Source organism: Engystomops pustulosus, chromosome 8, assembly GCF_040894005.1.
Source record: "Engystomops pustulosus chromosome 8, aEngPut4.maternal, whole genome shotgun sequence".
Lineage (NCBI taxonomy): Eukaryota > Metazoa > Chordata > Amphibia > Anura > Leptodactylidae > Engystomops > Engystomops pustulosus.
Window position 1 is genome coordinate 117,885,990 of NC_092418.1, and position 24,575 is coordinate 117,910,564.

Sequence of the window (24,575 nt, forward strand, 5' to 3'; positions counted from 1 at the left end):
AGATGAGTCAATGACCCTGATCAGGGGGGGCTATGCTAATACACCGGGAGCAGGAGATTCAGGGTCTATGCACATTGGTCCTGATGACACATGTAGCAGTCTCTAACCTTCTTAATTGAAAAAAATGTCTCTTACAGTAATTAGGTAGTAGACCCCGGGGGTGACATAATGAAGCATCGGAAAATGCTGGCATCAATCACTGATCCTTGCAGGGTGGGCGGAGGTTGTTGGGGGTCACAGGGATGAGCTGAATGTCACAATCTCTGGCTTCCAATATCTTGAGTCTTCTCTTAGTCTTAGTATCATACATCCCTATAAGTGCCTATGCTGCTGTAAGTACAGGTCTTGTACTGTGTCCTGTCCAGGAAATACAGCTGGCATGAGCATGCCCATCTAAACTCCGGCCTAAAGAGCACACGATCAGCCAAAAAATGCAAAAACACCATGCAAAAGTAATTGCAACAATCCCTTGGACGAGGATTCAGTGCTGCAAGGCCAAACCCTAAACAATCCTGTACACAACTCCTGCCACAGTGTGATTGTTATGTAATAAATATGTAGAAAATAAAGTTATAAATAAGTAGTAACAAAAGTTATGTAATAATAAGTAAAGTTATGTAACAATGTAATAATAGTAAGATATGTAGTAACATTATTGGTCCCGGACACTGAAGCTCCTGTTCTTTCCCTGCAGCTTGGCTGGATCAGCTGTGACCTTCCGGATCAGGAAAAATCGCCAAAACTTGACGCTAACGGATATAACCAACCGCGCGAGTGAGTAGATTGTATTTCCCAACTTCATTTACATACAACAAATCCACATTGTATTCTCTCTAGGAAACTACTAGTAGGAAGTCATATGACTGAGCGCCGGGTCTATTGCTACAGAGTGAGACATCTCCACGACATAGAGACAGCCCCCGACTATGCACGACATAGAGACAGCCCCCGACTATGCACGACATAGAGACAGCCCCCGACTATGCACGACATAGAGACAGCCCCCGATTATGCACGACATAGAGACAGCCCCCGATTATGCACGACATAGAGACAGCCCCCGACTATGCACGACATAGAGACAGCCCCCGACTATGCACGACATAGAGACAGCCCCCGACTATGCACGACATAGAGACAGCCCCCGACTATGCACAACATAGAGACAGCCCCCGACTATGCACAACATAGAGACAGCCCCCGACTATGCACGACATAGAGACAGCCCCCGACTATGCACGACATAGAGACAGCCCCCGACTATGCACGACATAGAGACAGCCCCCGACTATGCACGACATAGAGACAGCCCCCGACTATGCACGACATAGAGACAGCCCCCGATTATGCACGACATAGAGACAGCCCCCGATTATGCACGACATAGAGACAGCCCCCGACTATGCACGACATAGAGACAGCCCCCGACTATGCACGACATAGAGACAGCCCCCGACTATGCACGACATAGAGACAGCCCCCGACTATGCACAACATAGAGACAGCCCCCGACTATGCACGACATAGAGACAGACCCCAACTATGCACAACATAGAGACAGCCCCCGACATAGAGACAGCCCCCGACATAGAGACAGCCCCCGACATAGAGATAGCCCCTTGACTATGCACGACATAGAGACAGCCCCCGACTATGCACGACATAGAGACAGCCCCTGACTATGCACGACATAGAGACAGCCCCAAACTATGCACGACATAGAGACAGCCCCCGATTATGCACGACATAGAGACAGCCCCCGATTATGCACGACATAGAGACAGCCCCCGACTATGCACGACATAGAGACAGCCCCCGACTATGCACGACATAGAGACAGCCCCCGACTATGCACGACATAGAGACAGCCCCCGACTATGCACGACATAGAGACAGCCCACGACTATGCACAACATAGAGACAGCCCCCGACTATGCACGACATAGAGACAGCCCCCGACTATGCACGACATAGAGACAGCCCCCGACTATGCACGACATAGAGACAGCCCACGACTATGCACAACATAGAGACAGCCCCCGACTATGCACGACATAGAGACAGCCCCCGACTATGCACGACATAGAGACAGCCCCCGACTATGCACGACATAGAGACAGCCCCCGACTATGCACGACATAGAGACAGCTCGCGACTATGCACGACATAGAGACAGCCCCCGACTATGCACAACATAGAGACAGCCCCCGACTATGCACGACATAGAGACAGCCCCCGACTATGCACGACATAGAGACAGCCCCCGACTATGCACGACATAGAGACAGCCCCCGACTATGCACGACATAGAGACAGCCCCCGACTATGCACGACATAAAGACAGCCCCCGACTATGCACGACATAGAGACAGACCCCAACTATGCACAACATAGAGACAGCCCCCGACATAGAGACAGCCCCCGACATAGAGACAGCCCCCGACATAGAGATAGCCCCTTGACTATGCACGACATAGAGACAGCCCCCGACTATGCACGACATAGAGACAGCCCCTGACTATGCACGACATAGAGACAGCCCCCGACTATGCACGACATAGAGACAGCCCCCGATTATGCACGACATAGAGACAGCCCCCGACTATGCACGACATAGAGACAGCCCCCGACTATGCACGACATAGAGACAGCCCCCGACTATGCACGACATAGAGACAGCCCCCGACTATGCACGACATAGAGACAGCCCCCGACTATGCACGACATAGAGACAGCCCACGACTATGCACAACATAGAGACAGCCCCCGACTATGCACGACATAGAGACAGCCCCCGACTATGCACGACATAGAGACAGCCCCCGACTATGCACGACATAGAGACAGCCCCTGACTATGCACGACATAGAGACAGCTCGCGACTATGCACGACATAGAGACAGCCCCCGACTATGCACGACATAGAGACAGCCCACGACTACTCATCAACATAGAGACAGCCCCGCGACTATGCACGACATAGAGACAGCCCACGACTACTCATCAACATAGAGACAGCCCCCGACTATGCACGACATAGAGACACCCCCCGACTATGCACGACATAGAGACAGCCCCCGACTATGCACAACATAGAGACAGCCCCCGACTATGCACGACATAGAGACAGCCCCCGACTATGCACAACATAGAGACAGCCCCCGACTATGCACGACATAGAGACAGCCCCCGACTATGCACGACATAGAGACAGCTCGCGACTATGCACGACATAGAGACAGCCCGCGACTATGCACGACATAGAGACAGCCCACGACTACTCATCAACATAGAGACAGCCCCCGACTATGCACGACATAGAGACAGCCCGCGACTATGCACGACATAGAGACAGCCCCCAACTATGCACGACATAGAGACAGCCCCCGACTATGCACGACATAGAGACAGCCCCCGACTATGCACGACATAGAGACAGCTCGCGACTATGCACGACATAGAGACAGCTCGCGACTATGCACGACATAGAGACAGCCCCCGACTATGCACGACATAGAGACAGCCCGCGACTATGCACGACATAGAGTCAGCTCGCGACTATGCACGACATAGAGACAGCCCGCGACTACTCATCAACATACAGACAGCCCCCGACTACGCACGACATAGACACAGCCCGCGACTATGCACATAGAGACAGCCCACGACTACTCATCAACATAGAGACAGCCCCCAACTATGCAGGACATAGAGACAGCCCGCGACTATGCACGACATAGACACAGCCCGCGACTACTCATCAACATAGAGACAGCCCCCGACTATGCACGACATAGAGACAGCCCCTGACTATGCACGACATAGAGACAGCCCCCGACTATGCACGACATAGAGACAGCCCCCGATTATGCACGACATAGAGACAGCCCCCGATTATGCACGACATAGAGACAGCCCCCGACTATGCACGACATAGAGACAGCCCCCGACTATGCACGACATAGAGACAGCCCCCGACTATGCACGACATAGAGACAGCCCCCGACTATGCACGACATAGAGACAGCCCCCGACTATGCACGACATAGAGACAGCCCACGACTATGCACAACATAGAGACAGCCCCCGACTATGCACGACATAGAGACAGCCCCCGACTATGCACGACATAGAGACAGCCCCCGACTATACACGACATAGAGACAGCCCCCGACTATGCACGACATAGAGACAGCTCGCGACTATGCACGACATAGAGACAGCCCCCGACTATGCACGACATAGAGACAGCCCCCGACTATGCACGACATAGAGACAGCCCCCGACTATGCACGACATAGAGACAGCCCCCGACTATGCACAACATAGAGACAGCCCCCGACTATGCACGACATAGAGACAGCCCCCGACTATGCACGACATAAAGACAGCCCCCGACTATGCACGACATAGAGACACCCCCCGACTATGCACGACATAGAGACAGCCCCCGACTATGCACAACATAGAGTCAGCTCGCGACTATGCACGACATAGAGACAGCCCCCGACTATGCACGACATAGAGACAGCCCCCGACTATGCACGACATAGAGACAGCCCCTGACTATGCACGACATAGAGACAGCCCCCGACTATGCACAACATAGAGACAGCCCCCGACTATGCACGACATAGAGACAGCCCCCGACTATGCACGACATAGAGACAGCTCGCGACTATGCACGACATAGAGACAGCCCGCGACTATGCACGACATAGAGACAGCCCACGACTACTCATCAACATAGAGACAGCCCCCGACTATGCACGACATAGAGACAGCCCGCGACTATGCACGACATAGAGACAGCCCCCGACTATGCACAACATAGAGACAGCCCCCGACTATGCACGACATAGAGACAGCCCCCGACTATGCACAACATAGAGACAGCCCCCGACTATGCACGACATAGAGACAGCCCCCGACTATGCACGACATAGAGACAGCTCGCGACTATGCACGACATAGAGACAGCCCGCGACTATGCACGACATAGAGACAGCCCACGACTACTCATCAACATAGAGACAGCCCCGCGACTATGCACGACATAGAGACAGCCCACGACTACTCATCAACATAGAGACAGCCCCCGACTATGCACGACATAGAGACACCCCCCGACTATGCACGACATAGAGACAGCCCCCGACTATGCACAACATAGAGACAGCCCCCGACTATGCACGACATAGAGACAGCCCCCGACTATGCACGACATAGAGACAGCTCGCGACTATGCACGACATAGAGACAGCTCGCGACTATGCACGACATAGAGACAGCCCCCGACTATGCACGACATAGAGACAGCCCGCGACTATGCACGACATAGAGTCAGCTCGCGACTATGCACGACATAGAGACAGCCCGCGACTACTCATCAACATACAGACAGCCCCCGACTACGCACGACATAGACACAGCCCGCGACTATGCACATAGAGACAGCCCACGACTACTCATCAACATAGAGACAGCCCCCAACTATGCAGGACATAGAGACAGCCCGCGACTATGCACGACATAGACACAGCCCGCGACTACTCATCAACATAGAGACAGCCCCCGACTATGCACGACATAGAGACAGCCCCTGACTATGCACGACATAGAGACAGCCCCCGACTATGCACGACATAGAGACAGCCCCCGATTATGCACGACATAGAGACAGCCCCCGATTATGCACGACATAGAGACAGCCCCCGACTATGCACGACATAGAGACAGCCCCCGACTATGCACGACATAGAGACAGCCCCCGACTATGCACGACATAGAGACAGCCCCCGACTATGCACGACATAGAGACAGCCCCCGACTATGCACGACATAGAGACAGCCCACGACTATGCACAACATAGAGACAGCCCCCGACTATGCACGACATAGAGACAGCCCCCGACTATGCACGACATAGAGACAGCCCCCGACTATACACGACATAGAGACAGCCCCCGACTATGCACGACATAGAGACAGCTCGCGACTATGCACGACATAGAGACAGCCCCCGACTATGCACGACATAGAGACAGCCCCCGACTATGCACGACATAGAGACAGCCCCCGACTATGCACGACATAGAGACAGCCCCCGACTATGCACAACATAGAGACAGCCCCCGACTATGCACGACATAGAGACAGCCCCCGACTATGCACGACATAAAGACAGCCCCCGACTATGCACGACATAGAGACACCCCCCGACTATGCACGACATAGAGACAGCCCCCGACTATGCACAACATAGAGTCAGCTCGCGACTATGCACGACATAGAGACAGCCCCCGACTATGCACGACATAGAGACAGCCCCCGACTATGCACGACATAGAGACAGCCCCTGACTATGCACGACATAGAGACAGCCCCCGACTATGCACAACATAGAGACAGCCCCCGACTATGCACGACATAGAGACAGCCCCCGACTATGCACGACATAGAGACAGCTCGCGACTATGCACGACATAGAGACAGCCCGCGACTATGCACGACATAGAGACAGCCCACGACTACTCATCAACATAGAGACAGCCCCCGACTATGCACGACATAGAGACAGCCCGCGACTATGCACGACATAGAGACAGCCCCCGACTATGCACAACATAGAGACAGCCCCCGACTATGCACGACATAGAGACAGCCCCCGACTATGCACAACATAGAGACAGCCCCCGACTATGCACGACATAGAGACAGCCCCCGACTATGCACGACATAGAGACAGCTCGCGACTATGCACGACATAGAGACAGCCCGCGACTATGCACGACATAGAGACAGCCCACGACTACTCATCAACATAGAGACAGCCCCGCGACTATGCACGACATAGAGACAGCCCACGACTACTCATCAACATAGAGACAGCCCCCGACTATGCACGACATAGAGACACCCCCCGACTATGCACGACATAGAGACAGCCCCCGACTATGCACAACATAGAGACAGCCCCCGACTATGCACGACATAGAGACAGCCCCCGACTATGCACAACATAGAGACAGCCCCCGACTATGCACGACATAGAGACAGCCCCCGACTATGCACGACATAGAGACAGCTCGCGACTATGCACGACATAGAGACAGCCCGCGACTATGCACGACATAGAGACAGCCCACGACTACTCATCAACATAGAGACAGCCCCCGACTATGCACGACATAGAGACAGCCCGCGACTATGCACGACATAGAGACAGCCCCCAACTATGCACGACATAGAGACAGCCCCGACTATGCACGACATAGAGACAGCCCCCGACTATGCACGACATAGAGACAGCTCGCAACTATGCACGACATAGAGACAGCTCGCGACTATGCACGACATAGAGACAGCCCCCGACTATGCACGACATAGAGACAGCCCGCGACTATGCACGACATAGAGTCAGCTCGCGACTATGCACGACATAGAGACAGCCCGCGACTACTCATCAACATACAGACAGCCCCCGACTATGCACGACATAGACACAGCCCGCGACTATGCACATAGAGACAGCCCACGACTACTCATCAACATAGAGACAGCCCCCGACTATGCAGGACATAGAGACAGCCCGCGACTATGCACGACATAGACACAGCCCGCGACTATGCACATAGAGACAGCCCACGACTACTCATCAACATAGAGACAGCCCCCGACTATACACGACATAGAGACAGCCCGCGACTATGCACGACATAGAGACAGCCCGCGACTACTCATCAACATAGAGACAGCCCGCGACTATGCACAAGATAGAGACAGCCCCCGAATATGCACAAGATAGACAGCCCCCGACTATGCACCACATAGAGACAGCCCACGACTACTCATCAACATAGAGACAGCCCCCGACATAGAGACAGCCTGAAACATAGAGACAGCCCCCGACATAGAGATAGCCCCCGACTATGCACCACATAGAGACAGCCCCCGACTATGCACGACATAGAGACAGCCCGCGACTATGCACATAGAGACAGCCCACGACTACTCATCAACATAGAGACAGCCCCCGACTATGCAGGACATAGAGACAGCCCGCGACTATGCACGACATAGAGACAGCCCGCGACTACTCATCAACATAGAGACAGCCCGCGACTATGCACAAGATAGAGACAGACCCCGAATATGCACAAGATAGACAGCCCCCGACTATGCACCACATAGAGACAGCCCACGACTACTCATCAACATAGAGACAGCCCCCGACATAGAGACAGCCTGAAACATAGAGACAGCCCCCGACATAGAGATAGCCCCCGACTATGCACCACATAGAGACAGCCCCGACTATGCACGACATAGAGACAGCCCCCGACTATGCACGACATAGAGACAGCCCGCGACTATGCACGACATAGAGACAGCCCACGACTACTCATCAACATAGAGACAGCCCCCGACTATGCACGACATAGAGACAGCCCGCGACTATGCACGACATAGAGACAGGCCGCGACTACTCATCAACATACAGACAGCCCGCGACTATGCACAAGATAGAGACAGCCCCCGAATATGCACAAGATAGAGACAGCCCCCGACTATGCACCACATAGAGACAGCCCCCGACTATGCACGACATAGAGACAGCCCACGACTACTCATCAACATAGAGACAGCCCCCGACTATGCACGACATAGAGACAGCCCGCGACTATGCACGACATAGAGACAGGCCGCGACTACTCATCAACATACAGACAGCCCGCGACTATGCACAAGATAGAGACAGCCCCCGAATATGCACAAGATAGAGACAGCCCCCGACTATGCACCACATAGAGACAGCCCCCGACTTTGCACGACATAGAGACAGCCCCCGACTATGCACCACATAGAGACAGCCCCCGACTATGCACGACATAGAGACAGCCCACGACTACTCATCAACATAGAGACAGCCCCCGACTATGCACGAAATAGAGACAGCCCGCGACTATGCACGACATAGAGACAGCCCGCGACTACTCATCAACATACAGACAGCCCGCGACTATGCACAAGATAGAGACAGCCCCCGAATATGCACAAGATAGAGACAGCCCCCGACTATGCACCACATAGAGACAGCCCACGACTACTCATCAACATAGAGACAGCCCCCGACATAGAGACAGCCTGAAACATAGAGACAGCCCCTGACATAGAGACATTCCCCGACTATGCACCACATAGAGACAGCCCCCGACTACACATCAACATAGGGACAGCCTGAAACTATGAGACCACACAGAGACAACCTGCAACTATCGACTGCATAGAGACAGCCTGCAACTATCGACAGCCTGCAACTGTGAGACTACACAGAGACAGCCTGCAACTGTGAGACTACACAGAGACAGCCTGCAACTGTGAGACTACACAGAGACAGCCTGCAACTGTGAGACTACACAGAGACAGCCTGCAACTGTGAGACTACACAGAGACAGCCTGCAACTGTGAGACTACACAGAGACAGCCTGCAACTGTGAGACTACACAGAGACAGCCTGCAACTATGACCATGTCCACAGGATGGGGCCTAACTTGCTGATCAGTGGGGGTCTCAGTGGAGCAGACGGCCGTGCTTGACTGTTCTGCTTGATTAATGTCTACGGAGCTGATGGAGATCGCTGTGCGTGGTGTTTTCGTGATCTGTGGATGGGGCTTAACGTTTGTTTAACATGGCGTTTTTTCTGCGTTTTTCATTGCGTTTTTCAAAGCGGTTACGTTTTTGGTCTGCGCTTTGATAGCATGCCATTACTTGCACAAACAGCAGGGGGAACAAGATGACTGCGTTTTTACAAATTCCAAGCTACAGCTGCATGGAATTACCGCACATCATGAAGAACGTGAGACGCAAAGCATGTATCTGGCGCCCCCTGCTCTCTACACAGGTAACTGCATCTAGTACAGTTTGCACTACCTTTAATAAATGTGGGCCAAAAAGTCTAAACATTTTTAAAGCAACCCCTCGCCTATGCCTGCTCTGCCAGGGGTTTATTTGCACCCAAAATTTTGCCTTTTTACCACGAGTGCACAAAAATTTGTGGCTTTTTTAGACGTTCACATCTGGATGTTTAAGATAAATCAGGCGCGGCAGTGTAAAACTTTGCAAAACGGGAATAAAAGTTGCATATTTTGCCACAGTTACAATAGAAAATCTCAAAAAAGAGAGAAAAAAAACATTGTTTCAATCGTTCCATTTTCTGGTTATAAACAAGGACATATTTGCAGAGACTTTTCTTTCTCTTTCAGTGGCTCTGAAGTCAGACCTGCAGACGGCAACAGGGGTCAAAATTGTCCAGACGGGCGTTGGACAGGTGAGGGAGACTCGCTACTTACTTTCGGCCATTAGGACACAGCTCGGATCAGTAACTCCGGCTGCATTGTCTATTGGGGCGCGGTCACACGGTGCATTTTGGTTGTGTTTTCATTGCGTTTTAAAGCGCATTACAACAGCTGCGGAGAGGGGGATTTGATTATTTGATAATTAATTACTTTACTGTTAACATTTGCGTTTACAAAATGCAAATAGAGTGCAACATGTGAACGCAGCCTTACAGATTGGGGCACATTTACTAAGAACAGTTCAGTGTGTACTATGTGCAGTTACCTGTGTAGTCTGCAGGGGGCGCCAGATTCAGGATTTCTGGTGCACATTCTTCATGAATCCGGCGCCCCCTACACTGCCCCGACAGATTTTGGAGCACACATGGGGCGCGTGACACAAATCTGGTGCACGGTCCGACTAAGCACCGGAGCGCCCCCTGCAGTGCAGAAATTTGTGTCACATGATGCCTAGTGCAGCCGCACCACAAAAGGGTCGCGTGCGGCACATATGTGGTGCAGACATTTCCTAAACACAAGCAGTTTTCACTAGAAAAGAACGTGCAAAGTCGCCCAAAAGTGGCCGCGCAGCCCTTAGTAAATGTGCCCCATCGTATTTCTCTTCCTGACTGCAGTGATTTTTCGCTGACCCATTCTTTTCAATGGGGTTTTTCACACTTCAGTTTTTTTTCCACTGATACAAAGTGAAAAAAAATAAAAATGTGAAAAAGCCCTGAAATGTCCGGAAAAGCATCAGTGAAAAATCGTTCAAGTCAGGAAGAGAAAACCAATCTGTATGTGGATTACAGGCCGTCCCCGGGTTACGTACAGAAGGTCCCATCAACCTGTACTTAAAGGGAACCTGTCAGCAGGGACCTGATTTTCAATAAAGACAGATTGTAAAAGCCCATGACTCCTGCAGTGCACATCGGCCTCTTTATAAGCATTTGCATTAGCGTATAATTGTGTGTTACAACTTAGGCCCCTCCCACACTTGCGTTTTTCACGCGCGTGTTCTGCTTTTGACGCACAGAACTTGCATTGCACTCTGACCCATTGTAATCAATGGGTTTTTTTCAGACTTGCATTTAAAAAAAAAACCAAAAAACGCACCATACAAGTCTATGGAGACGCATCAAAAACGCATCGCACTGAGACACGTGCAAGTCCACTGCGTCAATTGCTCATTTCCATAGAAAATTGTCCTGAGTCCTTTCCACGCTCGTTATCTGCTTGTGAAAAACGCATTGAAATTGCATTGAAAACGCGCATGAAAAACTGAGACACTGAACAAACTCTGACTGAAAACTGATTGCACTCTGAGGCTAAATGTCAGTTTTTCACTGACCAAACCCTGATCGCCCCCTGATCAGACTCTGACGTGATCTGCAACGCAAGTGTGGAAGGGGCCTTACCCTTGCATCCAGACAGAATCCTCTGTGTAGTCCCAGGGGTTGGGCTTTGGATCCATTGGATGCACTTGACTGAGCTGCCGGCTGCTTGCATCTTTGTACTCCTGTACAGCTCCTCCCTCCCCCAATGATGTCAGATCACTAGCCTGTGAGCTCTGTGAAGGAGCAGAAGGGAGGAGCTGTACAGGAGCACAAAGGTGGGGGCTGAGAGCTGAGGAGCCTGCAGCACAGACAAGTCGCATGTTGTCTTTTGAAATGCATCCAAGCTAAAGCCCAACCCCTGGGACTACATAGAGGATTTTGTCAGGGTGCAAGGTGAATTATAGCACACAATTGTATTGTAAAGCAAATGCTTATAAAAGGCAGAAAGATATGTGCACTGCACGTGTAATAAGCTTCTGTAACCTGTCTTTAGTGAAAATGAGGTCCCTGGTGACAGGTTATCTTTAAGTTGAATTTGTATGTAAGTCGGAACTGTATATTTTAAAATTGTAGCTCCAGACAAAAAATTTTTTGCCCCAGTTACAATTGTTTTTTTTATTTTTTGCTGTAATGGGACGAAGGATAAAGCTTCATTACAGACACCTTAGGGTGATGCCACGCGCCCCGTTTTTGGACTGTTTTTAAGTATGCGTTTTCAGTATGTAGGAGGCTTCCTCTCCCTATTGCTGGGACTGCACTTACACAAGGACTTGGGGACTCTGTTTTGGACCAAAGCTATGATTATGAGCTATGGCTGATAACATTGAATGGGGAACCTGTCAGCAGGTGTGGCCATGGAGACTGCATCCTGTATTGTCCCTGGAGAGATGTGAAATATGGATTTATATTTCGGGGTTGTAGCTTCTCCAGGTGCCCTGAGGCTGTGCCCTCACACTGCTGTGCTCTGCGCTCTCTGCAGCAAGTGGTGGGTATCGTTCCTGGAGATCTGTGTAATCATACCTTGCGTGTGTTGTTAGTAACAGCAGGACTAGTGTTTGCAACCAGTGTTAGGTTTTGTCCCTGGAGAACCTTGTAATTAGACCTTTGTAAGTGTTGTTAGTAGCAGCAGGGTTGTGAAACATAGATTTATATTTGAGGATTGTAGTTTCTCCAAGTACACAGGGCGCATGTCCTCAACCTGCTGCGCTCTGTGCTCTTTGCAGCCAGCATTAAGTATTGTCCCTGCGGATCTGTGTAATCATACCTTATGTGTGTTGTTAGTAGCAGCAGGACTATGAAATATGGACTTATATTCCAGGATTGTATGTTCTCCAAGTGCACTGGGAGCATTTCCTCACACTGCTGCGCTCTTTGCAGCCAGTGTTAGGTATTGTCCCCGGAGAACCGCGTAATCAGACCTTTGTGGGTGTTGTTAGTAGAAGCGGGACTGTGAAATATGGATTTATATTTGAGGATTGTGGCTTCTCCAAGTGCACAGGGGGCATGTCCTCAGCCCACTGTGCTCTGTGCTCTTTGCAGCCAGCATTAAGTATTGTCCCTGGCTATCTGTGTAATCATACCTTTGTGTGCATTGTTAGTAGCAGCAGGACTGTGAAATTTCTCTTTTTTTCCTTTTTTTATTCCAGGATTGTAGCTGTAAGTGCATTGGGCAGGTGTGCAGTCTTAGCTGCTCCTTGAGCTGCTCCACATTCCCCCTCTGCTCTGGCACCTACAGATAATATAGCAGTCATAGATCATTACACTGTAGAGAGCGTGTGAGGACAATTTCCCCTGAAAGTTAAATGAGAACATTTTGTGGTCATACAGCCACCACTAGGGGGAGCTTGTGAGTTTATACGTTCATAGCTTTTTCTAGTTATGTTTGGGGGAAATCTCTATTGTTTAGATTCACTTTGTAAAGCTCTAAGCTTTTTTTGGGTGTCTGAAGCATTGCATTCTGGGACGCTGCTCCGATCACTGGGGGCCCAAGCGATTGCTGGGGTTGGGTTCTCTGCTCTCGGCCATGTATAACCTGTTCTGCCTCGTGTGATTGATCATTTCTCCATGTGTAATCTTAGTGTCGTGGTCTCCCCAGGTCCCCGAGCCCCTTCATCAGACGTATAACCTTCGAGGGGGCTCATTGTATATACATACCCCCCCTCCCCCCCTCTCCCCCCCCCCCCTCCTCCCCTGAAGCTAATACTGAATAATAGACCTCCGGCAGCGGCAGACATTAATGTCATTACTTAGTCGCACCTGCTGAACATTACCGCTCTGTACAACCAGGACTAGTAAAGCGCACCAGCTGGAGACGGATATCAGATGTAGTGGAGCCAGGAATGTAGAGTATTGTCCTTTATATTGTCTTCTCTGAACCTCTTCCTGGGTCAGATCTGTTGTGTGTGTCTGGTGCAGCTCCCTCCCCCCTCTCACAGCATGGGGTGTAATACACAGAGGAAGAGAAGCTGCAGCCGCATCCCCCCTCTCACAGCATGGAATGTTATACACAGAGGAAGAGAAGCTGCAGCTCCCTCCCCCCTCTCACAGCATGGAATGTTATACACAGAGGAAGAGAAGCTGCAGCTCCCTCCCCCCTCTCACAGCATGGAATGTTATACACAGAGGAAGAGAAGCTGCAGCCACATCCCCCCTCTCACAGCATGGAATGTTATACACAGAGGAAGAGAAGCTGCAGCCACATCCCCCCTCTCACAGCATGGAATGTTATACACAGAGGAAGAGAAGCTGCAGCTCCCTCCCCCCTCTCACAGCATGGAATGTTATACACAGAGGAAGAGAAGCTGCAGCCACATCCCCCCTCTCACAGCATGGAATGTTATACACAGAGGAAGAGAAGCTGCAGCTCCCTCCCCCCTCTCACAGCATGTGGTGTAATACACAGAGGAAGAGAAGCTGCAGCCGCATCCCCCCTCTCACAGCATGGAATGTTATACACAGAGGAAGAGAAGCTGCAGCTCCCTCCCCCCTCTCACAGCATGTGGTGTAATACACAGAGGAAGAGAAGCTGCAGCTCCCTCCCCCTCCCACAGCATGTGGTGTAATACACAGAGGAAGAGAAGCTGCAGCCACATCCCCCCTCTCACAGCATGGAATGTTATACACAGAGGAAGAGAAGCTGCAGCTCCCTCCCCCCTCTCACAGCATGGAATGTTATACACAGAGGAAGAGAAGCTGCAGCCGCATCCCCCCTCTCACAGCATGGAATGTTATACACAGAGGAAGAGAAGCTGCAGCTCCCTCCCCCCTCTCACAGCATGGAATGTTATACACAGAGGAAGAGAAGCTGCAGCCACATCCCCCCTCTCACAGCATGGAATGTTATACACAGAGGAAGAGAAGCTGCAGCTCCCTCCCCCCTCTCACAGCATGGAATGTTATACACAGAGGAAGAGAAGCTGCAGCTCCCTCCCCCTCCCACAGCATGTGGTGTAATACACAGAGGAAGAGAAGCTGCAGCCACATCCCCCCTCTCACAGCATGGAATGTTATACACAGAGGAAGAGAAGCTGCAGCTCCCTCCCCCCTCTCACAGCATGGAATGTTATACACAGAGGAAGAGAAGCTGCAGCCGCATCCCCCCTCTCACAGCATGGAATGTTATACACAGAGGAAGAGAAGCTGCAGCTCCCTCCCCCCTCTCACAGCATAGAATGTTATACACAGAGGAAGAGAAGCTGCAGCCACATCCCCCCTCTCACAGCATGGAATGTTATACACAGAGGAAGAGAAGCTGCAGCTCCCTCCCCCCTCTCACAGCATGTGGTGTAATACACAGAGGAAGAGAAGCTGCAGCTCCCTCCCCCTCCCACAGCATGTGGTGTAATACACAGAGGAAGAGAAGCTGCAGCCACATCCCCCCTCTCACAGCATGGAATGTTATACACAGAGGAAGAGAAGCTGCAGCCGCATCCCCCCTCTCACAGCATGGAATGTTATACACAGAGGAAGAGAAGCTGCAGCCACATCCCCCCTCTCACTGCATGGAATGTTATACACAGAGGAAGAGAAGCTGCAGCCACATCCCCCCTCTCACAGCATGGAATGTTATACACAGAGGAAGAGAAGCTGCAGCCACATCCCCCCTCTCACAGCATGGAATGTTATACACAGAGGAAGAGAAGCTGCAGCCGCATCCCCCCTCTCACAGCATGGAATGTTATACACAGAGGAAGAGAAGCTGCAGCCACATCCCCCCTCTCACAGCATGGAATGTTATACACAGAGGAAGAGAAGCTGCAGCCACATCCCCCCTCTCACAGCATGGAATGTTATACACAGAGGAAGAGAAGCTGCAGCCGCATCCCCCCTCTCACAGCATGGAATGTTATACACAGAGGAAGAGAAGCTGCAGCTCCCTCCCTCCTCTCACAGCATGGGGTGTAATACACAGAGGAAGAGAAGCTGCAACTCCCTCCCCCCTCTCACAGCATGGAATGTTATACACAGAGGAAGAGAAAAAGTACAAGAAGAGTGGAGGACCAATATAAAACTTAGCTTTTAATACATATAATGATATAAAAATAATTAAATATAGATAAAAAATGTATCGATTATCAGTGTTCGTAGAGATAATGCCATACAGTGGGTATAGGCACTGGTGGTGTAGAGTAGCACTCAAATTCTAGGTATGTATGATACTACAATGGTTATCCCAGACTCGGGATGCCAAATGTTGTGCAAAAATGATACCGTCTGTGGAGATTGTTGTTCACAGCGCATGTAGAGTGCAAGAGACAAGGTAAGAGGGGGGGGGGAGGGGAAGGACACTCAAAGCTGTAGAGTGCAGGGTGCCCTAATAGACCCTAGAATTAGATGAGGGGTCCCTGTCCGACCCTTCAAACCTCAACACGGAGCCGCAACCCTAATTAGCTGCCACCCCGTCTGGAACCTGTCCCTTCCAGCGGCCCTCTAACCCTAATACTAGGGAAGAGGGGAGGGGGGGAGGGTAGATGTCCAGAACACAGTCTCTTATGATGCAACAAGTACCCAATCTATCTAAAGAGGGAAGGAGTAGCTGTATCCTCTATTGATAAGATAGTGGGTATTAATGGCAATAGGCAGGTGGATACTGTGTAGCTGCAGGGTCACGTCTGGTCGTGAGAACCCAAGGACAGCAAAAAGATATGATCTGTAACAAAGTGCATCAAAATGACTAAGGTAAGATGATCAGTCAGTGCAAACATTTGTTGTACTAGTGATGAGTGTGAACAGGTGTGGTCCGCCGTGAGATCAATCTTACCTTAAGTTAAGTCAGGGCAGTGGCCAAATTGGAATGGTCCCGTCCAGAGAATGGTTGGAGTGGTGTTCCACTGACATCTCTGGCACCACGCCGGACGCTAAGCGCAGCATTTGGCGCTTCCCTTGTCCAGGCCATCTCGGTCCACTCCAACCATTCTCTGGACGGGACCATTCCAATTTGGCCACTGCCCTGACTTAACTTAAGATCATATCTTTTTGCTGTCCTTAGCCGACATATCGACATAGGCTTTTGAAGCAGGTTATTCTGGTCTCCTTTGCCCCTGATGAGCCCAATTGAAGAGGCGAAACATGACATGTAGGGTTCTCACGACCAGACGTGACCCTGCAGCTACACAGTATCCACCTGCCTATTGCCATTAATACCCACTATCTTATCAATAGAGGATACAGCTACTCCTTCCCTCTTTAGATAGATTGGGTACTTGTTGCATCATAAGAGACTGTGTTCTGGACATCTACCCTCCCCCCCTCCCCTCTTCCCTAGTATTAGGGTTAGAGGGCCGCTGGAAGGGACAGGTTCCAGACGGGGTGGCAGCTAATTAGGGCTGCGGCTCCGTGTTGAGGTTTGAAGGGTCGGACAGGGACCCCTCATCTAATTCTAGGGTCTATTAGGGCACCCTGCACTCTACAGCTTTGAGTGTCCTTCCCCTTCCCCCCCCCCCCCTCTTACCTTGTCTCTTGCACTCTACATGCGCTGTGAACAACAATCTCCACAGACGGTATCATTTTTGCACAACATTTGGCATCCCGAGTCTGGGATAACCATTGTAGTATCATACATACCTAGAAAATTTGAGTGCTACTCTACACCACCAGTGCCTATACCCACTGTATGGCATTATCTCTACGAACACTGATAATCGATACATTTTTTATCTATATTTAATTATTTTTATATCATTATATGTATTAAAAGCTAAGTTTTATATTGGTCCTCCACTCTTCTTGTACTTTTTGTCATACCTACCAAGTGGGGTTGGGAGGGGGTATACACCACCCTCCTTTTCGTATGTATTTTTACAGAGGAAGAGAAGCTGCAGCCGCATCCCCCCTCTCACAGCATGGAATGTTATACACAGAGGAAGAGAAGCTGCAGCTCCCTCCCCCTTCTCACAGCATGTGGTGTTATACACAGAGGAAGAGAAGCTGCAGCTCCCTCCCCCCTCTCACAGCATGGAATGTTATACACAGAGGAAGAGAAGCTGCAGCCACATCCCCCCTCTCACAGCATGGAATGTTATACACAAAGGAAGAGAAGCTGCAGCTCCCTCCCCCCTCTCACAGCATGGAATGTTATACACAGAGGAAGAGAAGCTGCAGCCACATCCCCCCTCTCACAGCATGGAATGTTATACACAAAGGAAGAGAAGCTGCAGCTCCCTCCCCCCTCTCACAGCATGGAATGTTATACACAGAGGAAGAGAAGCTGCAGCTCCCTCCCCCCTCTCACAGCATGGAATGTTGTACACAGAGGAAGAGAAGCTGCAGCCACATCCCCCCTCTCACAGCATGGAATGTTATACGCAGAGGAAGAGAAGCTGCAGCCACATCCCCCCACTCACAGCATGGAATGTTATACACAGAGGAAGAGAAGCTGCAGCTCCCTCCCCCCTCTCACAGCATGGAATGTTATACACAAAGGAAGAGAAGCTGCAGCTCCCTCCCCCCTCTCACAGCATGGAATGTTATACACAGAGGAAGAGAAGCTGCAGCCACATCCCCCCTCTCACAGCATGGAATGTTATACACAAAGGAAGAGAAGCTGCAGCTCCCTCCCCCCTCTCACAGCATGGAATGTTATACACAGAGGAAGAGAAGCTGCAGCTCCCTCCCCCCTCTCACAGCATGGAATGTTATACACAGAGGAAGAGAAGCTGCAGCCACATCCCCCCTCTCACTGCATGGAATGTTATACGCAGAGGAAGAGAAGCTGCAGCCACATCCCCCCACTCACAGCATGGAATGTTATACACAGAGGAAGAGAAGCTGCAGCTCCCTCCCCCCTCTCACAGCATGGAATGTTATACACAAAGGAAGAGAAGCTGCAGCTCCCTCCCCCCTCTCACAGCATGGAATGTTATACACAGAGGAAGAGAAGCTGCAGCCACATCCCCCCTCTCACAGCATGGAATGTTATACACAAAGGAAGAGAAGCTGCAGCTCCCTCCCCCCTCTCACAGCATGGAATGTTATACACAGAGGAAGAGAAGCTGCAGCTCCCTCCCCCCTCTCACAGCATGGAATGTTATACACAGAGGAAGAGAAGCTGCAGCCACATCCCCCCTCTCACAGCATGGAATGTTATACGCAGAGGAAGAGAAGCTGCAGCCACATCCCCCCACTCACAGCATGGAATGTTATACACAGAGGAAGAGAAGCTGCAGCTCCCTCCCCCCTCTCACAGCATGGAATGTTATACACAAAGGAAGAGAAGCTGCAGCTCCCTCCCCCCTCTCACAGCATGGAATGTTATACACAGAGGAAGAGAAGCTGCAGCTCCCTCCCCCCTCTCACAGCATGGAATGTTATACACAGAGGAAGAGAAGCTGCAGCCACATCCCCCCTCTCACAGCATGGAATGTTATACACAGAGGAAGAGAAGCTGCAGCTCCCTCCCCCTTCTCACAGCATGTGGTGTTATACACAGAGGAAGAGAAGCTGCAGCTCCCTCCCCCCTCTCACAGCATGGAATGTTATACACAGAGGAAGAGAAGCTGCAGCCACATCCCCCCTCTCACAGCATGGAATGTTATACACAAAGGAAGAGAAGCTGCAGCTCCCTCCCCCTCTCACAGCATGGAATGTTATACACAGAGAAAGAGAAGCTGCAGCTCCCTCCCCCCTCTCACAGCATGGAATGTTATACACAGAGGAAGAGAAGCTGCAGCCACATCCCCCCTCTCACAGCATGGAATGTTATACACAGAGGAAGAGAAGCTGCAGCCACATCCCCCCACTCACAGCATGGAATGTTATACACAGAGGAAGAGAAGCTGCAGCTCCCTCCCCCCTCTCACAGCATGGAATGTTATACACAGAGGAAGAGAAGCTGCAGCTCCCTCCCCCCTCTCACAGCATGGAATGTTATACACAGAGGAAGAGAAGCTGCAGCCACATCCCCCCTCTCACAGCATGGAATGTTATACACAGAGGAAGAGAAGCTGCAGCCCCATCCCCCCTCTCACAGCATGGAATGTTATACACAGAGGAAGAGAAGCTGCAGCCACATCCCCCCTCTCACAGCATGGAATATTATACACAGAGGAAGAGAAGCTGCAGCCGCATCCCCCCTCTCACAGCATGGAATGTTATACACAGAGGAAGAGAAGCTGCAGCCACATCCCCCCACTCACAGCATGGAATGTTATACACAGAGGAAGAGAAGCTGCAGCTCCCTCCCCCCTCTCACAGCATGGAATGTTATACACAGAGGAAGAGAAGCTGCAGCTCCCTCCCCCCTCTCACAGCATGGAATGTTATACACAAAGGAAGAGAAGCTGCAGCCACATCCCCCCTCTCACAGCATGGAATATTATACACAGAGGAAGAGAAGCTGCAGCCGCATCCCCCCTCTCACAGCATGGAATGTTATACACAGAGGAAGAGAAGCTGCAGCCACATCCCCCCTCTCACAGCATGGAATGTTATACACAGAGGAAGAGAAGCTGCAGCTCCCTCCCCCCTCTCACAGCATGGAATGTTATACACAGAGGAAGAGAAGCTGCAGCCGCATCCCCCCTCTCACAGCATGGGGTGTAAAACTCAGAGGAAGAGAAGCTGCAGCTCCCTCCCTCCTCTCACAGCATGGAATGTTATACGCAGAGGAAGAGAAGCTGCAGTCGCATCCCCCTCCTCTCCCCTCTTCTGTTTTATGTTATATAACATGTTGGGGGTATACAGACTAGCACTAGTTCATGTCTTGTGAATAAAGCAAGAGATTTTTTAGGGAGCTGATCTGCAAGACACACACAGCCCACAGAATAGAGGGGCGCTATGTTAGAGCAGCTCCGTTTTTCTTTTTAAATCAGATAAAACCTCTATAATCTATTACATTGCTTGGTGCAAGAGGAGAAATTATATTATAAAATGGAATTATTCCCTTATATATTTTACAAAATGATAGTTACCCACAGACGCCTCTAGAGGGAGCTCACTGCATAAAGATTATACATATCCAAATATAAAGGGAACCTGTCAGCAGGTGCGACCATACAGACTGCAGCCAGTGTTATGTATTGTCCCTGGAGACACGTGTCATCAGACCTTTGTGTATGTTGTAAAAGGAGGACAGTGATACATGAATTTATATTGCATTGGTTCAACAATGGCACCAAGGGCAAGTCCTCACACTGCTGTGCGCTGCTCTCACTGCAATGAGATGCTGAGTGATGTAGTGTTCAACCAAAATCCTCTACAGCAGATAGAGGTGGGGTCTGTGGATCAGCTCCCTGCAGCACAGCAGTGTGAGGACAGCCCCCCAGCGCACTAAGAGAAGCTATAACCCTGGAATATAAAGCCATATTTTACAGAACTGCTGCTACTTGCAACATGTACAAACATATAATTATACATATTTACAGGGACAATACATAACACTGGCTGCAGAGAGCACAGAGCACAGCAGTGTGAGGACAGGTCTCCAGTGCATTTTTCCCGGTAGGATTCGTAGGGTCCATGGTGACTATAGCTGCGATGTCTCTGATATCTTGTACTATATGAAGTGATATCCAGAAAATAGAGGATAATTATCACCAGGTTGCCATGGCGACATAATATGAACGTTCCATTTCCGGATTTGATTGCATAATATGTAACGGGGACGAGAGCGGCGATCACTGAGGTTTCTTACGCATCTCGTGAGGTTCTCAGACGTGACCTTGTGTCCTAGAGATATGACCTTAGGAATTAGAGTGCAGGTCTCCATGTGACAGCTCTGGATGTCAGTGACTCTCTATGTGACAGCTCTGGATGTCAGTGACTCTCTATGTGACAGCTCCAGATGTGACTCTCTATGTGACAGCTCTGGATGTCAGTAACTCTCTATGTGACAGCTCCGGATGTCAGTGACTCTCTATGTGACAGCTCTGGATGTCAGTGACTCTCTATGTGACAGCTCTGGATGTCAGTGACTCTCTATGTGACAGCTCTGGATGTCAGTGACTCTCTATGTGACAGCTCTGGATGTGACGGCTCTGGATGTGACAGTTCTGGATTTGACAGCTCTGGATGTCAGTGACTCTCTATGTGACAGCTCTGGATGTCAGTGACTCTCTATGTGACAGCTCTGGATGTGACAGCTCTGGATGTCAGTGACTCTCTATGTGACAGCTCTGGATGTCAGTGACTCTCTATGTGACAGCTCTGGATGTGACGGCTCTGGATGTGACAGTTCTGGATTTGACAGCTCTGGATGTGACGGCTCTGGATGTGACAGTTCTGGATGTGACAGCTGTGGATGTAACGTCTCTGGATGTCAGTGACTCTATATGACAGCTGTGGGTGTCAGTGACTCTCTATGTGACAGCTCTGGGTGTCAGTGACTCTCTATGTGACAGCTCTGGGTGTCAGTGACTCTCTATGTGACAGCTCTGGGTTTGACAGTTCTGGATTTGACATCTCTGGATGTGACGGCTCTGGATGTGACGGCTCTGGATGTGACAGCTGTGGATGTGAAGGCTCTGGATGTGACAGTTCTGGATGTGACATCTCTGGATGTGACATCTCTGGATGTCAGTGACTCTCTATGTGACATCTCTGGGTGTCAGTGACTCTCTATGTGACAGCTCTGGGTGTCAGTGACTCTCTATGTGACAGCTCTGGATGTGACAGCTCTGGATGTGACGGCTCTGGATGTGACAGCTCTGGATGTCAGTGACTCTTTATGTGACAGCTCTGGATGTGACGGCTCTGGATGTGACGGCTCTGGATGTGACAGCTCTGGATGTGACGGCTCTGGATGTCAGTGACTCTTTATGTGACAGCTCTGGATGTGACGGCTCTGGATGTCTGTGACTCTTTATGTGACAGCTCTGGATGTGACGGCTCTGGATGTGACAGCTCTGGATGTGACGGCTCTGGATGTGACAGCTCTGGATGTGACGGCTCTGGATGTGACGGCTCTGGATGTCAGTGACTCTTTATGTGACATCTCTGGATGTCAGTGACTCTCTATGTGACAGCTCTGGGTGTCAGTGACTCTCTATGTGACAGTCCTGGATGTGACAGCTCTGGATGTGACGGCTCTGGATGTGAAGGCTCTGGATGTGACGGCTCTGGATGTGACGGCTCTGGATGTGACAGCTCTGGATGTGACGGCTCTGGATGTGAAGGCTCTGGATGTGACGGCTCTGGATGTCAATGACTCTATGTGACAGCTCTGGATGTCAGTGACTCTCTATGTGATAGCTCTGGGTGTCAGTGACTCTCTATGTGACAGCTCTGGGTGTCAGTGACTCTCTATGTGACAGCTCTGGATGTCAGTGACTCTCTATGTGACAGCTCTGGATGTCAGTGACTCTCTATGTGATAGCTCTGGGTGTCAGTGACTCTCTATGTGACAGCTCTGGATGTGACGGCTCTGGATGTCAGTGACTCTTTATGTGACAGCTCTGGATGTGACAGCTCTGGATGTCAGTGACTCTTTATGTGACAGCTCTGGATACAATGTATCTGTCTTGTTGCAGTCTGTGCACTTGTCCCTGTCTCATCTTATTGATTACAGGTTAATGGGGGGGAAGGGCTTTTAGTGGGGGCCGGGGGGAGGTGTCGTCCAGCTGCATGATAGGGGGTGCAGATGGGTGGTATCCGTCTGCCTTTGGGTGGGGGGAGGGAGGGCGGGCGCCTGCGTTCGGACGCACGCCTCTTTTCAGTAACATGGAGCTGTTGTCATGGCAACCTCTTTTGATGTGACAAGTGCTGTGATTGTGACGGAGAAGCTGATGTTGTAGGGAGCTCACGGGGGCAGGAGAGGGGACAAGAGACCCCATCCCACACCCCGCACCCTGCCTGCCGCTCCCATCCATCTCCTCCATCTCTGCTCCCGGCCCTCCCGCTGCCCCCCGCTATCACCCATCCGCCAGCACCCCCTCTCATCCCTGCACACACGTCCTCTCCTGGACACCTCTGACTTTTCTGAGACCCCCTTATCCTCTTTTTGCCCCCCACGTCACCCCCTTATTCCTCCTGTCCCCCTCTGTGTCCCTCCTTGTGGGACCGAGCTGTGTGTGTGACATGGATGAGGTGGGGGGCCATAAGACCCCAGTATTGCCCCGGCCCCCTCCCCTCGGAGTGAGGAGGCGCTCAGGTTGACCTGTCCTCAGCTGCCATTAGGTAAGTCCCATGGGGGCAGCTCCTCTCCACTTGTGTCGGTGCAGGAGGGAGTCGCCTCAAAATGGAGAGGAGCTTTTTTGTGTTTGTAATTAGGTTTTTTTTGTAGGTTTTGTATTTCTAGTATTTTCTATTTTCTGTTGTTCTGGTTTTCTTTCTATTCGCACAATATTCGTCATCGCTGGCGAGGAAAGCGCCGTAACCCGGACACATCCGGCCTGACATAAGGGTTAAAGCTTCGGAGGAGACATTAGGATCTGTCTCCACAGTGACCTTGAAAAGACTGGTTCACCTCTAC

General features: G+C 50.9%; 1 protein-coding gene across 2 annotated transcripts in view; it reads left to right on the forward strand.

Moving 5' to 3' along the window:
* Positions 1-24,575, forward strand: part of PTPRN (protein tyrosine phosphatase receptor type N) — a 155,230-nt gene that overhangs the window by 91,431 nt on the left and 39,224 nt on the right. For both annotated transcript variants that reach the window (XM_072122376.1, XM_072122377.1), the window contains 2 exons: positions 695-774; positions 10,266-10,330. In XM_072122376.1, coding sequence (XP_071978477.1) covers positions 695-774; positions 10,266-10,330 — 145 coding nt within the window. The remainder of the gene's footprint in view (positions 1-694; positions 775-10,265; positions 10,331-24,575) is intronic.